The 16,666-nt window shown below is 55.2% G+C and overlaps 2 protein-coding genes across 3 annotated transcripts; one reads left to right on the top strand and one right to left on the bottom strand.

Annotated features, from left to right (window-relative positions):
- Positions 1–92: 92 nt before the first annotated feature.
- On the top strand, positions 93–8,375 carry PDAP1 (PDGFA associated protein 1). The gene is made up of 6 exons (XM_015643000.3): positions 93–222; positions 3,362–3,453; positions 5,311–5,418; positions 5,786–5,907; positions 6,731–6,882; positions 7,503–8,375. The coding sequence occupies exons 1-6, from the start codon at positions 213–215 to the stop codon at positions 7,559–7,561; spliced, it is 543 nt and encodes a 180-aa protein (XP_015498486.1). The 5' UTR covers positions 93–212; the 3' UTR covers positions 7,562–8,375.
- Positions 8,376–9,693: 1,318 nt separating this feature from the next.
- Positions 9,694–16,575, bottom strand: ARPC1B (actin related protein 2/3 complex subunit 1B). 2 transcript variants are annotated; one of them, XM_015643421.3, is made up of 10 exons: positions 16,405–16,575; positions 13,981–14,054; positions 13,234–13,338; positions 12,361–12,583; positions 11,963–12,070; positions 11,464–11,670; positions 10,896–10,971; positions 10,618–10,814; positions 10,122–10,212; positions 9,694–9,975 (listed from the first exon to the last, which is right to left on the bottom strand). In XM_015643421.3, exons 2-10 carry the CDS (start codon positions 14,042–14,044, stop codon positions 9,937–9,939), a joined length of 1,110 nt encoding a protein of 369 aa, XP_015498907.1. In that variant the 5' UTR covers positions 14,045–14,054; positions 16,405–16,575; the 3' UTR covers positions 9,694–9,936. The 2 variants fall into 2 exon arrangements, with proteins under 2 accessions (XP_015498907.1, XP_033373933.1); XM_033518042.1 differs by lacking the exon at positions 16,405–16,575 and having other exon boundaries at positions 13,981–14,075.
- Between the last annotated feature and the right edge of the window lie 91 nt (positions 16,576–16,666).

The raw sequence follows: 16,666 nt of genomic DNA, 5'->3' as shown, positions 1-16,666 counted from the left end.
CCCGCGCCGCCGCCCCGGGAGAGGCGAGAAGGCACCGGGAGAGAACCGGCCCCGCTCCCTGCTGTGCCTGCGGGAGCACCGGGAGAGGCGGCGCGGGCAGCGGCAGCGGAGGCGCTGAGGGCAGCCCAGCGGCGGGGGCCTGGGCTGGGGGCGGTTCCGGTTCCGGTTCCGGGCGCCGCTCGGGCCGGGGGGGCCGTGCCGCCATCGCCGCGATGCCGAAAGGTGGTGGGGGCCGGGCCGGGCCGGGCCGAGGGTCCCCCCGCGGGGAACGGCGGCGGGGGGACACGGGGGACAGAGAGGAGGGGGCTGAGGGGGTGTGTGGGCCGCCCCGGCCCCGGCGCGGGCAGGGCTCGTGTTCGCCCCCGGCTGTAAAGGCGCCGCGGCGGGTCCGTTCTCCCCGGCCTTGGGGGAGCCTGCGGGGGTCCCTTTCCCCCTTAGGGAAAAGCGGCGGTCCCCGCGCTGCCCCCGCGGCGGTGTTTGGGCTCAGGGGGGGTCTCGGGTTCTCTTTCCCCCTCCCCGTTCTCCGCGGCTCCGGGGGTGCCTCGCCCCCTCCCCGCCCCTCAGGAGCCGGCGCGTTCCCCGCGCCCTTCACGGAGCCGGGGGCCCGTTCTGTGCTCCCCAAAGTGCCGTGGCAGCGCAGCAACTCCTGGGGGTGTCCGAACCTCCCGTGGGACCGGGCTGGGCTCCATGTGCTCCCGCTGGAACGGGAACCGCGGCCGGTTCCCCCGGGACGGGGTGTGGGGCTCACGGAGCCCGGGGGAGGTGGGTACAGCCCCACCGGGGGCTGGTGCCCGGCCCGGCCCGGGGGAGCCGAGCCGAGGGCAGGGGGTCCCGCCCCGGGGGGGGTTCAGGGGCTCCAAACGCGGCTCCTTTGTGGCGGCTCCGACAGCGCCGCGTTTTGGGTGTTCCGGAGCGGGCACCGACTTGCTCCTCGTGTGATTCAGGAGCGGGGATGAGGCACGGCCGGGCTGTCACGGCTCAGCAGGATCCGCCCAGAACCTTCTCCACATGCACCATCTGCATAATTGGCTCTTGCAAACCCCGGTCACACACGTTAAAAACCAGCTCTCCTCATTCCTCTTCCCTGCAGTTTGCTCTGCTTTATTTCATCAGCATTTCCCTGCCTTTAGCACCAAACTGATTCCTTGCTTAGCTTTTATTTAACCGTTTCATTTTTTGGGTCCATTTGCACAGTGATAGGATGATGGGGCTGAAGCTTTCACGTGGTTTTTGTGAAGGCAAAGAACCGTGCTGGGTTATAACCCCATTTTTCATATTTAAATACTGTGTAACTTCAGGATTTCCTGCTCTTTATTTCATTGTACAAATTTAGAAGTTTGATTCAAACCTTTTGCTTTTTGGAAGAAGAGGGGACTTTGGTCATTTTTTCCCAAGTCAGTGGGAGTTGTTGGATTGTTGGCAGAGGAGTGGATTTTGGTACTCACTCGTAATAAAAAAGGGAGCAGTGTTAACTGGCTAGTAATAAATTCTTTACAGGATTATTTCTGATTAATTTCCCTTTTTTCCCCCTAATACTTTGATTTTAAAAGAAGAGATTCCACACTCTCTCATCTAAGTTCTTTAATTAGGCTGTTTAAAGCTGAAGACAGATGTGTTTGAATGTGGGCCTGCCTGGGCACCACTGGGCTTTGCTGCAGGTAAAATCTGCAGGTGATTCTATTTTAAAAAATGCTTCACAGAGGTGGAGAAGAAGTGTTATCCCTGTTTTCAAATGAGGAATCTGAGACACAGAGCTGGTCAGTGGCAGGTGTCAGACCTGCTCCCTAAATCTGATGTGAGGTTTGATCTCCGTGTGGGAGCAGAGCCCCATCCCTGCACTGTGCTGAGCTCCCACGGGCTCCATTCTTCTTTTTAGGCTTTTAATGTAAAATAATTTCTCTTTAGTTGCTTCTCCCCCTTACACCACTGTTTATTTGCAGCAATGAGCAGTTTGTGTCCCTTGGTCCTGAGCCCAGGGTGGAATTGTGGAGCAGCTGGGTGAGGAGCTTGGCCCTGGCCAGGCTGGGAGAACAGTTTGGTTATTTGGGGGTTGGTGTGTCACAGATGTCACAGTTGTTCCATTTGGGGTGATGTCATGTGCTGGGCAGTGAGGTAATGTCTCCCCAGGAGCATTCCCATGGCAGATCTGCTTCCAGAGGGTGTCAGTGTCCCCACGTGGGGTGGCTGGGAACAGATAAACAAAAAACACCTGTCTGGCTGCACCAAAGCTTTGGTTGTGCTTAGGGTTTGAGAGCCCATGAGCTTCCCCAGCTGAATCCAGGGGGAATGATTTGGTCTTTGCACTTCCCCATTCCTTTTGGAAAAATATCTCAGGAGTTTCTGTAAAGTTTCACAGTGGGGTTTTGGGACAGAAGTAAGGCATTGTGAGAGTTTGTCTGTGCTGAGCCTGGAGAATTGGTCAGAAAATGTTGGATCTCGAGGGCTCCCAGTCCAACAGCACACAGTGAGAGAGCAGTGGCCGATCTCCCATGGATCCCACACTGTGCCAGGGAGGGAGGGATGATCCTTCATCCTTCCCCATCACTGTAAGCTTCCCATTGACCTTGGCAGATGAAGTGGGGAGGATGAGAGAGATCCAGTGTTTCCTGCTCCTTCCATGGGACTTCCAAGACTCCTGCAGTGGCAGAGAGCTGTCTTGCCACAGTTGTTTGCTTTTTGCCAGTCTTCCTCACTCAGGGCTGTGGATTGGCTCTGTCCAACTTGCTTCCGAATTCTTTGGGCTGGAAGAACGTAACCAGAGCAGTGGCTTGAAGAGGGAGCATTAATGGCTTCAGCAGTTCATTAATTAACAGAATTTGGAAGTTGGGGCAGTGCCAGACACAGTGACTTCCCTTCTTGGTTCCTAGAGCTTCTTTTAATTTTTTCCTCATACAGCAGTAGAACATGGGGGCTCCTTTTAGTACTTCTTCAGCTCCCATTGTCATTCCCAAAGCTTTTGTCCAGTTAGCTTCCTATTTTCTCCTGGCACAGTGGGAGGGGTTAAAGAGCCAAGCTTGTTGGAATATTGTTTGTAACCAACAGGAGCACACTGAGATTCCTCCTGTGCAGGAAACTGGGATCTGCTGTAGGACTGAGCATCCCTTGCCAGCCTGGGAAGGGAATTGGAGAGCAAGCACAGGCAGGGAAGGGTGGTATCAATAATCCAAATTCTCTGTGCATCTCACCTAAAAACCTTGGAGCATTTCACCAAGTTCAGTTGGGGGGTTTTGTTGTTTAGGGTCAATCAGAGGAGCTATTTTGGTTTGTCCTATCCACACCTAAAATCCAGAGAGTGCTGCAGGAGGAACAGACCTTTCTGGAGGTTACCACTAAACCATTTGTTGTTTTTAATTTTGTACAGGTAGAAAAGGAGGCCACAAAGGCCGAGCAAGGCAGTACACGAGTCCTGAGGAGATTGATGCCCAGCTTCAAGCAGAAAAGCAAAAGGCAAGGGTATGTGTTTGCTCCTTTGCATGCTTTCTGTCCTAATTCCTGCCTTATCCAGCCTGGTTATTCACTGTTCAGGAGCAGTGGCAGCTTAGCCAGGTGCTGCAGATCATTCCAGCAGTGATCACAGTATGGATCCCAAATATCTCCAGCTGGGGAAGACTCCAGGGTGTCAGCCAGTCTGGTTCCTGAGGCCTGGAAGACAACCCAGGGCAGCATTTGAAGGTTAAAGGATGGGGGAGCTGATTACACAGCAGCTCTGGAGATCATTTCTCCCCATATTTCATCATTCCAGTCTCCAGTGTCTGCTGGTTTGTTCTGCAGCTTGGCTTTGGAGAACAAGGGCCACATCTTGACATGTTACTGTATGTTGAAATTTCTGTATTTGCCCTCTTTCTGTTGTAGATTTATGGACCAAACTCCTTTAACTTCTTCCTGGATACATGATTTTCTTGTTTGCCTCTGACTTGTAGGGAGAGATAACAAGTTTTCTGATGTGGGGCCTCTTTTGGGTGTGTTTCTGTGCCCCAGCATTGGACTGTAACAGCTCCCCCCACTTCCACCATGACTTGACTGCTGTTATAAAAGCCTTGGCTGCTTTCTGGGGCTCTTACTCTCTTTATTCTCTTATCACAGCTCTGGTGGCACTCTAATATTTTTCTGTGACTTTCTGAAAGTGATGCCTCAGCCCAAATACACAATTCCATCTGAGGCCTCACAGCACTGACCACAGGAGGATAATTACAGCCCATGTAGGAAGTCCTGGTGAATTCCTCAGAGATGACTCTCTCAAGCAGTTCTGAGCCATAGTGTTGAGTCCTTTTTAATGTTTTGTCCAGCTGGAACTGGAGATGATTGTTTGGTTTGCTGCTTAGCCACATATTCCAGCTTTGTGTTGCATTTCTTCTTCCAAAGTGTAACTCCTCTTGGTTAGTTTCTGATTCCACCTTCTTGGTTTCATGCCATATTTCCAAATTTTGAAACCACTTATGAGTCTCATCCTGTTTTCCAAAATAATTCCAACTCCTACCAGTGGTGATGTCATTCACAAACTGTTCAAGTGTTTTCTGCTTCCATGTTGTTAATAAAAATACTGACTGGAAATGGAAGGAAAGCAGGACCCACTTGAAATGTGTCTTGTTTCACAGCAAACCAGAGAACTGCTTTTTAAGAAAGATGTATTTTTTGTGATAATCCATATCTTGGTTACATCTAACACTGATTTATTAAGGAAAGCTTAAATCCCTCCCCTGCAATTAGCAAAAATACTCCTCTTGCTGTTCCTTGCTCATGCACTTTGCTGGTTGCTTGATGAGAGATTTTGGTAGTGTAAAACAATCTGTTCACACCCATGTTAGTTCTTCTTATGATTCAGAAATTAATTTCCAGGCTTCTGACTGGTGGAACCTGTGCTAAAAAGGCTGCAATTCCTTGGATAATAATGTTCTAGTTGATGGTTGTCCATTTTCTTCTCTTGGTGTTTTTATTTTCCACACCCAGGATGGGGTCCAGCTCTGAGCTGCATCCATGTATTTTCCAATATCTGGGGTAGTTTCCAGTCTCTGAGGTAGTGAGCACTGGAAACCCAGGCCAGAATTATTCTGGAGAGCTTTAACTTAGGGGAAAGTAAAGTGCTAGTGGTGTCTTTTACAGTCATTTTCCTGTTTGAGAGAACAGCAGAGTTGTTTGGAGGTGATGATGTTGCTGAGGAGGAGCTTTCATTCTGTGACAGCCAGACCCCCTTGGTGGCACAGGGCCATGTCAGGAACGCCAGCACTCAGAGCCATCTCTTATCCCTCCAAAATCTCATTTAAGGGCTGGGTTTGGGATTTCTAGTGACATATATTTCCTCTGATTTTGTAGGAAGAGGAGGAGCAAGAAGAAGGAGGAGAAGGAGCAACAGGGGACCCTAAAAAGGAGAAGAAATCTTTAGATTCAGATGAGAGTGATGAAGATGATGAGGATTATCAGGTACTGCATTCTCAGGGCACTTAATGCATCTAATACTTGGGCTGGGGGGGAGATGCACACTCTGGATTCTGAGCAGAGCTACCTAGAGTGCATTTTTTATAGAACTACTTTTAGAAGCCAAAAAACACTCACTTGACAGCATTTTGCCCTCAGAATGAAAACTTGTGAATATTTATAAATGAAATGCAAAGGCAACAAGATTTTTCAAAAGGCCAAATGTGCCTTGATTTGTAAATGGTTTTACTGGCTAGTTGTAAAATCTTGACTTGTGATTTTTGGGGTGCTTTGCAGTGTTTTTGGGGAGCTCTGGTACAACCAGAGCTGGGTGTGAGAGCTCCCCAACCTCCCTCTTGTTCTTGACCCGCAGCAAAAGCGCAAAGGAGTGGAGGGGTTGATAGACATAGAGAACCCCAACCGTGTCATTCAGACAACCAAAAAAGTCACTCAGCTGGACCTGGATGGACCCAAGGAGCTCTCACGACGAGAGAGGTGAGCGTTCCCTGCTGCACCCCTGGGATTTCAGCCTTGCTGCTGGCAGCAGCTTGATGCAGGGAGGTGTTTCCCCTGCTGTGTGTCAGTGTTTCGTGCAAAGTTTGTTGATACCTAAAGCAGGCAATGAGCAGCAGCAAACTGGGCTCACTGTGCTTCAAAATGTGGTTCCTAAGAAACTGCACAGGAGTTGTCTGTCCTCTGGGAGCAGTTGTGGCTATCTTGGAGCCAGGCAGCCTGCCCTGGTGCTCTGAGAGAAAGGGATTTAGGCCATTCCTTTCCTGAAGTTTTATGCTAAAATTCAGAACAGAAATTCCATTAACCAGAGGTCGCCTTGGATCCACTTTAATCTCACTGCAGGAGGTGCCCTGGTGACAGGTAGCAGTTTCCCAGATTCCAGATATTATGGTGAAATTTTTATCTGGGCAGATAAATAACCTGAAAATCAAAGTTTAATCTTCTGGTTTCAATTAGCAATGGTGAGGTTTTGAAGGGAAGGTTTATTTTTTTTTATTTGGGATAGATTGCTTCAGCAGAAGGATACCTTTGAAGGTAAGGCTGGGAAAAACATGTCACAGTTCTTGTGGTGTGGGGCTAATTCATTTGGCTTCCTTGTGTGTCTGTGGCCTTACTTAGCTGAAGGAAGGTAGAAATAATCTCTCACCTCACTTCTGTTCAAACCCTGCAAATAGACAGAACCTGTGCTTGAAAAGTGGTGAAGGACCCCCACTTTTGGGGTTTTTCCTGTCTGGAAAGCCCCACTCTCTCTGTTCCTGTGGGCTTGCCTGGATACTCTGGTGACTGTTGTGTTTCCTTTGGGCAGAGAGGAAATAGAGAAGCAAAAGGCAAAAGAAAGATACATGAAAATGCACCTAGCTGGGAAGACAGAGCAAGCCAAGGCAGACCTTGCCCGATTAGCCATCATTCGGAAGCAAAGGGAAGAAGCTGCCAGAAAGAAAGAAGAAGAAAGAAAAGGTTAGAGAGTAATTAACCATATTCTCCTACCTCTCCAAGAGGCCACACATCCCTCATCTGAGCCTGTGTGGTGTTGCTGGGTGTCATCAAATCCTCTCAGCAAAGCCAGGCTCAGCTGTTTCCCTCTCATAAAGTTCTTGCTTTATAAACAAGAGCTTGGACACTGGAGCAGGGAAAGAGAGAAGGGAATTGCCCTTCATATCCATCTTGTTCCCTGCCTCCCAGGCAATGCTGGCTCCAGTCTGGGGTTTAGCAGGCTCCTTGTGCTGGGTGATTTATCTGTTTTGCTTGTGGGGGTCTGAACTGCACAGGGAGTTCACAGCACTCCTTTCCTTCCTGGCCTTTCCTTGGGAAGTTTGAACCACAAGTCTGAACGTGGCTCCTTGGTGACTTCCACAGAGAAGTCTGGGCATCTGGGTGGTTTGTGGACACCTGGAGAAGGCCAGAGATAGAAGGGAACACACAAGAGAATCTGTGACTGTTACCTCTGAGAAATTAGTGGGAAGGGTGGGTTTTTTTCCATTACCCAGCTGGCAGGATCCTGATCCCTGGGGCTGCCAATCCATCCCCAGTCCCTGATCTGCACCATGAAATGATGAAACTCTTGTTTTCCTCCCCAGCAAAAGACGAAGCGGCCATGGCAGGTAAAAGACTGCAGTCACTATCCCTTAACAAGTAAGCACAGGCCATACAAGAGGAGGAAACACCAGGGAACTGTGCCTGGTCCTGCTGGGAGCTCTGCTGTGTCGCCTTCCATCGATGCCACGCAGGGCATCCTGCAGCACTGACCTCACCTCCACCTCCAAGAGACACTGACGATGTGTTTGTCCTCATCCTGGCACAGATTTCCATTTGGGGTTAGGGGCAGCTGCTCTCTGCAGTGCAGAGCTGTGCTGGACAGCAATTCCCTGTAACAGTTTGGAAACATGAATGTTTTTGCTGTTTTTAGGATCAAGAACTTGTAGACGGTGGGAGGGGGGCAGGGTGGGAGGGAGCTGTGTGGGAGGGGAGGTGCTTCAAATACTAGATTGCAAGAAAATAGAATGTGGGGTCGTTTTGGGGTGGGGCATGGGGTGGGGAACTGATTTGGTATGAAATCCCAAAGGATAATGTATCTGAGGAATCCAGTTGGCAAAGAGCCCATCAAATTTTGCTGCAGGGTGTTGCAGTATAAGCTGGGAGCCTGACTTCATGGACATCTGGAGTGCCGTTCCTTCCCAGATTCATCCCTCCTTTCCTGCAGCCAGTCTCCCCTTTTCCCTCCTCTTCATTTTCTTTTTCTCCTCCTTACTAGGGATAGTGCCAGTTTTTAACCACATCATCCTTTGTTTAAAGGAGAAAAACAAACAAAATTTAATGTGTCAGATCCAGATGGAAAAAAAAAAACGCAACGAAAAGCAAAAAAAAACCACAAAAAAACAGAAAACTTGATCAAGTTTTAAAACCACCAAGAGAACTTGTATATTTGGCTGATTAAACTGTAAGTTATCAGAGCTGCTGTGGCCTCGTGTGTGTGTGAAGGGCACAGCTGGGGGGTCCTGGGGGAGGCACAGCTGCAGTTGGGGGCTGCAGGTTGTGGTGTGGAGTTTGGCTCTGGGTTCAGGAGCTCCATCAGCACACACAGCCTGGAGGGAAAAATCTTTTCCTGCTGATTCTGATGGATGTCTTGCACAATCTGTTTACCACGGTGGAGGAAACAATTACCCTCAGGGCACTGTCTGGTCTAGTCCCCTGTCAGAAGGGCAGTCACCGAACTGTCACCTCCTCTCAGATGTCTCTGGAGGGGAGATGCTCCAGCCTGCTGTGCCCCAGGGGTCTGGGAGTCCTGCTGCCAGCCTGTTCAGGGACACCAGTGATTCCCAGACTCACTTCCTTAGGCTTGGAGGAGCCCCAGCCCCAGGGCTTGGAGCACTGGGAGTCACTGGGAGAGGGGTTGCAGCTGTGGGCATGGAGGGTGACAAATGGGATTTGTTCTGTGTCACTCTGGCCATGCCTGGCTGCAGGGACTTGGGCACAAGGGTGTGACACAGGACAGTGCCCCAGGGAATGGCACTGTGAGCTGCTGGCCCAAACCAAGCCAAGATTTGGGATAGGGAATATCCTGAGGGAGCTGTGGAAGATGAGCAGGTGCTGCCAGGAGCAGTGGCTGTGCTGTCAGCTCCCAGAGGGAGGAACTGATGTGGTGGGGACAGCCTGACATGGGAAGTTTGGGTGATCTTGGAGCACAGGGACATGGATGGGGCAGGACAGAGGGAGTTTTTGGGCTGATGCCTGGGACAGAGCAGGGTTAAAGCCAGAGTAGGGAGAGGGTTGATGCTTGTGGAAACGGTTGGAAAAACTTCCAAGTAACACCTCCCACTGGCAGGGCTGGAGCAAAACTCAAATGTCACTGTCCCTCTGCCAGCCAGTGCTCCCTCCCCAGCCCGTGGGTGGTGTTGGGACTGATCTCCTGAGATAAGAGGCTGGAAAGGCACAGGATTAGTTGGGCAGCCCAAGGTCTCTGAGTTGGCTCCAGGTTTGGGAATTGCCCACCTGGCAGGACTTTGCCAGGGAAACTCAGAGAAGGGGAAACCTGTGCTCCCTGACTGCCTCCATCCTCTCCCCTCCCTTTCCTATAACACCAGTCCTGTTTTGAAGTGGTGCAGGGAATCGAAAAGTGACATTCCCCTTATCCCCACAATCCCAATTTCCCCTCAGCACTAGTGGCAGAAAGTGGTGAAATGTAGCACAGCACTGTGATCTGTCCTGAGCTCACCTGTGTTTGCACTGAACTTGTTCTAAAAAAGTGGAAAAAAAAAAGAAAAAAAAGCATTTTGATTTATCCAGGAAAATCCTTTATTTGCTATTTCTCCAAGCAATGTATGACCAGCATCGGGAAGGATGGTAACAAAAATAGTAAGAAAAATGGTTTTCTTTGTCTGGAAACAGCCACCAGGGCTGGCTGGCAGCAGGGACAGGCACTGGTGGCATCGTGGCACAGGGGGGTGGCAGAGGGCAGCAGGCAGGGGGCAGAGCAGGGGCTGCAAGCCAGGATGCCCTTCCTGGAGGGCTCCTTCATTTGATCTTGAGATCCTTCAGTGCCGACTCCAGGCTCTGAAATGAAACAGGAGGGTGTTCATCAGCTCCTTTGCTTCCCAAAGAAACTGGAGGTGGCTGGGGAGCTGAAAGGGGGGAACAGGGAGGGAAGGTGGTTCAACACTGGGTACTCACAGCCCTGGGGATCCACAGGGATTCCTTACCTTGACATCCCAGATGCTCATGCCACCATCCATCCCTGTGGTGCAGAACTGGGAGCACTTGTCCTTCCCACCCGTCAGCACTGAGATCTGGCTGGGGGTGCAGAGGGGGAGCAGGAATCAGCCCCAGTGCTGAGCCCTTGGAGCTGCCTGGTGGCCAGGGGTGGGAGAGGGGCTGGAGCCCTTCATCTCCCCCACCAGGGCAGGAAGGCACTGGGCAGACAGGGATGCAGGACTGTCCCAGCTTCTGGGATTAGACCTCTCTATCTCCCCACATGCAAGGATGCTCTGGGGATCACCAGGGATGCTTGGGAATACCCTGGGAAACTCAGGGATACCCAGGACTGCCATTGGTGCTGGATCCTCAGTCTCCCCCTCCCACTTTCAGGGATGCTCCTGGGCTGTCCCAGCTCCTGGACTCGACAGCAGCACACCCAGGGGATGCTCAGGGATCATCTGCCCCAAGCCTGTCCCTCCCCACCCTTGCCCCAGCCCACACCTGATGCTGTTCTTGTGCAGGGTGTCCAGGGTGGCGTTGGCCGTGTCCGAGCTCGCTTTCTTGTCCAGGTTCTGGAAGCGCTCACGGGCGGTGAGGCCGCGCTGGGAGCTCTGCTTGGGGACATCCAGCTTCCCCCCGAAGGTCAGGGCACCCTGGCTCTCCTCGTAGGTGAACAGCATCGGGCAGCAGTCGTGGCCCTGGGGAACAAACCTGCCCTGCTCAGCATCCTCAGTCCGGCCCTGCCACAGCACCCACCCCGTGCCCCCGCCCGCACTCACCGCGGCCACCAGGCTGTTCTCAGTGATGAAGGTGACAGCGAGCAGGGGCAGGGTCTCAGTGCACAGGGAAGCAACACTGTGAGGTGTGAACAACGAGCTGAGCTTCAGCCTGAGTGCTGAGACTGGCACAGCTCAGCACACGGTGGAACCCACGAGGGGAGACACCACCTCCTCCACCCGGGGTGATCTGGGGATGTTCCAGGGATGTCCCAGGTCCTGGGGCTGAGCTTTCTATGTCCCACACCCATGTACAGGGATGCTCAGGGGATACCCAGGGATGCTCGGAGATACCCAGGGATGCTCGGAGATACTCAGAGATACCCAGAGATGCTCAGGGATACCCAGATGCTCAAAGATACCCAGGGATGTTCCAGTGTTAACCCAGCTCCTGAGACTGAGCCCTTCCATCTCCCCCACCCACGTGCAGGGACACTCTGGGATTGCTCTTGGCCCAGTCCAACCCAGATACCTCCATCCCCGTGTTGGTTTGGGGGTCAACCCCTGCTGCCGCCCCCAGAACACCTCCCCAGTCTCCCTGAGCCCCCTCCCTGTCCCCAGCCCTGCTTACGCCATCTTCTTGCCAGCGTCGGCGAGGCACAGGGTGCTGTCGTGGCTCACCCAGGCCACGCGGGAGCCGCTGGCCGAGAAGCAGATGCTGTGCACCCACCCACAGCTGCTGCTCGACTCGAACATCAGCTCCCCAAAGGGCATCTTGGAGCCCCAGGGCGTGGGGCTGGGCCTCTCCTCCACCTCCTTGATGTAGGCTGAGAAGATCCTGGGAGAGGGAGGGAGAGCCTTGTCGTGTGTCCCTGGATACAGGACCTGTGCCACCTTCATCCCTGCCCCTTGCCTCAGTTGAGTGACTCAGTTTCCCTGGCAGAGCCTGTGGGGTTCCCCCTACCTCCCATGGCTGCTGTATCCCTGGGATGGTCCCCAGACCTCCCTGCATCTCCCTTGTGCTCCATTCCCTGCTCCAAACAGCAGCTGGGACTAAGCCTGCCCCCAACCCATCCTTGGGGATGCCCCTGCATCAGGCCCCCCCCAGTCACCCGACCCCTGCTCCTCACCTGCACTTGAAGTCACAGGAGCCAGCGGCCAGGAGGACGTTGTTGGGGTGCCAGTCGAGGCTGAGCACCGTCGAGCGGATGGGCTTCTTGATGTGCTTGCAAACCCACCTGTGTGGAGAGGGCGTGGCAGCAGAGGGGCAGCATCACCATCCCCAGAGCCCCCCTGAGATTTTGGGGACCTGGCTGATGTTGGTCAGGGCTCCAAGCGCCCCAGGAGCCACCATCCTGCAGTAGCAGCTTGGGCATGGGGAGTCCACAACTCCATTTTCCCATCTGTCTCCAGCTCCTCCAGTCTCTTATTTCCCAGTCCATCCATCCATCATCCATCCATCCATCCATCCATCCATCATCCATCCATCCCCCCTCTTTTTCCCACCAGGGCTGTGCCAGATCCTCACCAGTCGTTCTCCTGCTCGAAGTAGCAGATGGAGATGAGGCGGGAGCCGCTGCCCACAGCGAACTTGTTCTCCTTGGGGGACCACTTGACGCAGCGGGCGGCGCGGTTGATGCGCAGGATGACCAGGGTGGGCTTCCAGACGTTTCCCTTGAGGGTCCACACGTAGGCGTTGCGGTCGGTCCCGCATGTCACCAGCCGGTTGCTCTCAGGGGCCCAGTCGATGCCTGGAAGGCAGAGAAGGATGATGGTGGCCCAGGGAGCCACAGGAATGGGAATGGGGAGGTGGCATTCAGGGCTGGGGGATGTCTGAAGGTGTGGTTGTTCTGGGTGGTCTCTGCTCCACAGTTCCTCTTTGCCCCACACCATCCCTTCCCATCCCTCCCACCTCAAAGCATTCCATGTCAACCCATCCCGCCCCATCTCTCATCCATCTCATTCCACCCCATCCCTTCCCATTCCTCCCACACTGCTTCATTCCATCTCTCCTGTATCTCCATCATCCATCCATCCATCCATCCATCCATCCATCCATCCATCCATCCATCCACCCATCCATCCCTCATTCCACCCTACCCCATCTCTTCCCTTCCCATCCATCCCACATCATCCCAATCCATCTCACCCCATTTCTCCCATCAATCCATGTCCCTTCCCATCCCTCCCTCTCTACTTCCCCCCACCTCATCCCTGTCCATCTCTCCCATCCATCCCCACCCCTGGCTGCCTTCAGCTGGACACAGGCTGCTCCATTCTCCTCCATCCCTGCACAACCCCCATCCACTGGGTTCCAGTGCCACCAGCAGGGCTGGGAGCAGCTCTGGGACAGGCCCAGCCACCACCCCTGTCCCTGTCCCCTCTGCCAGCCGGGACTCACCTGTCACCTGCCCGTTGTGCTCCTTCAGCTCGTGGACTTTGCTCCACTTGGCCCCATCCTTGCGGTAGATGTGAACCTCGTGGTTGTTGGGGCACAGGGCGATCTCTGGGGGTGACAGTGGCCGGGACAAAGCCCTCCCCTGGGTCACAGGCTCTGCAGGGCCAACCAGCACCCACCCACCCACCCACCCACCCCCTCCCGGGCTCCAGCCCTAGTCCTGCACTGCCCTGGTGCTGCAAATTGTCCCTGTGTGAAGGGAGAAGCCTGCACCCCACAGCCCAGTGTCCTCCCTTCCCTCGAGCGTGGTCCCGAGGGGCTGCTGGGATGAGAGAGGATAGGATGGGATGGAACAGGACGGCTGCGGATGCACAGCTCCCAAATCCAGCCCCATCCCGCCCCGCCTGCCCGGCGCTCCGGCCGCAGCAGAGAAAGCCCTATTTGTTCTCCAGCATCCCCCGGGCCTCGGTCGGGAAATGCCATCGGCCGTGAATCACCCGGCTCTGCTCCGTGTCCCCTGCCGGTGCCTCGGGGCCGGACGCTGTGCTGGGACCCCTGTGCCAGGCTCTGTCCCGGCAGCGGGGACACAGGGGATGTGCTGTCCCAGCCCCCAAATCTGCCCAGGGCAGGATCTGCTTCCCCAAACCCAGCCCAGCTCTGTCCCGGAGCAGCGCCCACCACGGGGAGGTTCAGCCAGGATAGTGCCTGGGGATGTCCTTGGGAATTTCGGGGTGTCCCAGGAGTACTCACGGGTGCGGTCCTTGTTCCAGGCGTGGCAGCTGATGGGCTCCAGCAGGAAGCTGTGGTAGGCCATGGCTCACGGGCTGGGGACAGGGAGAGACCCCCAGGCTGTCAGGACACGCTGCTGCAGCCACAGGGACAAGATCCCAGCCCCACTGAATGATCCTTCCCTCTGGGATCAGTCCTGTTCACGTCTCTCCTCTGCCGGGGAGAGGGTTTTCCTGAGGATCTCCAAGCTCAGAAACTGTTCATTTCCAGGAACTTCTAAACCCTGCTGTCATCCTGCTCCAGCTGGCTGCAACTTGCTGGGCAGGAGCTGGCTGGGCACGCAGGGACCCTGGTGCCAGCAGCCCCGTGTGTCCCCCTGGGGTCCCTCCACGGGCAGCATCTCCTCTCTCCACCCCAACAGAGCCAGATCCACTCACTCCTTCCACGCCTCTCACTTAGGAAGAGCCAAAGCCCCATGGAGGCACTTCCAACCCATCAGTGCTCAGCTCTCAGGACTAATCCCTTCTCCTGGCTGAACTCCCACCGTTCCTGCTGGTCCCCAGCTGTCCTGGGGTGGAGCAGTTTGTTCCAAAGCCCCCTCCAGGTGCCACGGGACCGGGGAGGCTCCGAGCAGCCCCTTGGCCATCCAGGGAAACACCTCTCCAGGGCGTGGCGGACGGGAATTACTCACAGCCTGCTCTCGGCTATTTTGGGAACTCCCTGAACACGTCCCGTTTTCTTTGGCAGCTAAAAACGTTACAGGGGAAGGAAAAAAAAAAAAGTCCCTCTTAGCAAAGCTCCATCCCTGGGCTGGGGAAAAGAAAATCTGAGGAGCTCCATCACCTGCATGTGAAGAAATTCCAGTGCTGATGCAGGGTAGGAGCCCTGCTGTCACACATCCCCTGGCCAAGGACATGGGCATGGATGAGGAGGCAGCTGCCCCATCCACCCCAACCCTGGGATGCAGCACAGGGTGTCCCAAGAAGGGTACAAAGCTGCTGCCACCACGAGGGATGGACAAATTCATCAGCGACAGGGACACTGCTGTTGGCATTGCAAGAGATCAGGAGAGGAAAAATGTGTGGAAAAGGGATTTGGCTGAAACGGGCACCCAGCTGAAAAGGCTCCCGGGGAAAGGGATGGGAGGCAGGGCCCTCCGAGGAGCTTCCTGGCTTCGACACTAAGAAAACAGCAATACTTTTTCTTTTTCCGGGTGGTTTGGGAGCTCAGGGGTATAAACCCTCCCTCCTGGGGTCCCTGCTGCTCCCATGCTGAGTGCCACTCCGAAGGGATGAGTTCAGCTGCCGTGCCAGGGATGGAAACCTTTGCCAGACAGGGGAAGGAGCGAGGGCTGCGAGGGCCTTGGCGGCTCCCTGCAGCGGGTGGTGTTTTATTTCCCCCACAGCCCCTTTCCAGCCAGTTCCCCGCTGGTGCCCCGCTGGCTGAGTCCTGCTCCCTCCCCGGAGTGACCCACGGGGGCTCGGCAGCCCCTTCCCCAGCTGGGGAGAGCATCAGAGGAGCTGTGCTTACATCCCCCCGCAACCCAGAGGCTCTTGAGGGAGGAAAATGGGAATTTTCCGAAGGCCAGACAGGGCGGGATTGGGAGCTGGAACAGCTCCGTTATCTCCCCGGCCAGTCCAAGCAGTTCGGAAACATCCTCGGAGGAGATAACCAAACCTTGGCAGAGCCGAGCGCCGGGGGCTCCTCCCAGTCCCGGGAGGAAGCCACACACCAGAGGAGATGGAGTTTGGGTTTTCACGAGCCTGGAGGGGTGGGGGGAGGAGGGTTTGAACCCAATGAGGTTCCTGCTCGGAGCTGGGACCCCCTGTAACTCTCCCCGGACACTGTGGTGGGCCCCTGCACCACCAAGACCCCAGTAGGGAGCCCCGGGAGCCCCTCTGCTCCCTGCGGAAGGTGTCACCCCCCGTGCTCCTGACAGCCAGGCTGGGGACACCCGTGCTCAGCCCCCAGTGTTGGTGGGGGAACCCCATGAGCCAGCCTGGCCCTGAGGGGACACCCCCGTCCCCGAGCAGACGGAGGGCGGCTCTGACCCTCCTCTTCCTCGCACCGGGCAAAGCGGGAGGCAGCTGATTCCCGAGAAGGAGAGGACAGATGGCGACAGCTCTGCCTCTGCCGGCACCAACCCCGACGGGACCCCCACAGGAGGACTCTTTTCACCCCCCCAGAGCTGCCAGAGCGCCGGCAACAGAAAAAGAAACCTCAAACTTGCTGACAAAGCTGGGAGAAACCCCCCCAAAAAAATCCGAAACGCAGTGACAGCGAAACTCGCAGGGGGCAAGGGGCTGCCTGCACCCCCCTGACCCCAGCCCGGGGGGACCCCCGAACCCTCGAGCAGGGTGTGAGCGCCAGGAGCGGGGACAGCCACAGCCCCACGGGACAGCCCCGGGTCCTGGCGGGGTGGCAGAGCTGCCTGTCCGTCCTTACCTTGCTCGGTTCCTGGGCGGCGGGGCTCGTTCATGGACTCTGGGCAGTCGACACGAACGGAGCCCGGAGCGAGCGGCTGGAGCCGTGCCTGCCCCGCCGAGGCAGCCCGACTTCCCTTTTCCTCTCCGAGAAATGCAACCACTTCCTTACGTGGGCGTTGGGGGAGCGCAGAGCAGCTCTGCGGCCGCCCTGCCCCTGTGCCTGCGGGCCGGGCCGCTCCAGCACCGCCGCACGTGGTGCTCCCGGCCCCGGGATGCTCCCG

This window comes from Parus major, chromosome 14 (assembly GCF_001522545.3).
Source record: "Parus major isolate Abel chromosome 14, Parus_major1.1, whole genome shotgun sequence".
Taxonomy (NCBI): domain Eukaryota; kingdom Metazoa; phylum Chordata; class Aves; order Passeriformes; family Paridae; genus Parus; species Parus major.
The sequence above is the reverse complement of the archived record's forward strand: the minus strand, read 5'-3'. Positions and strand labels throughout refer to the sequence as shown.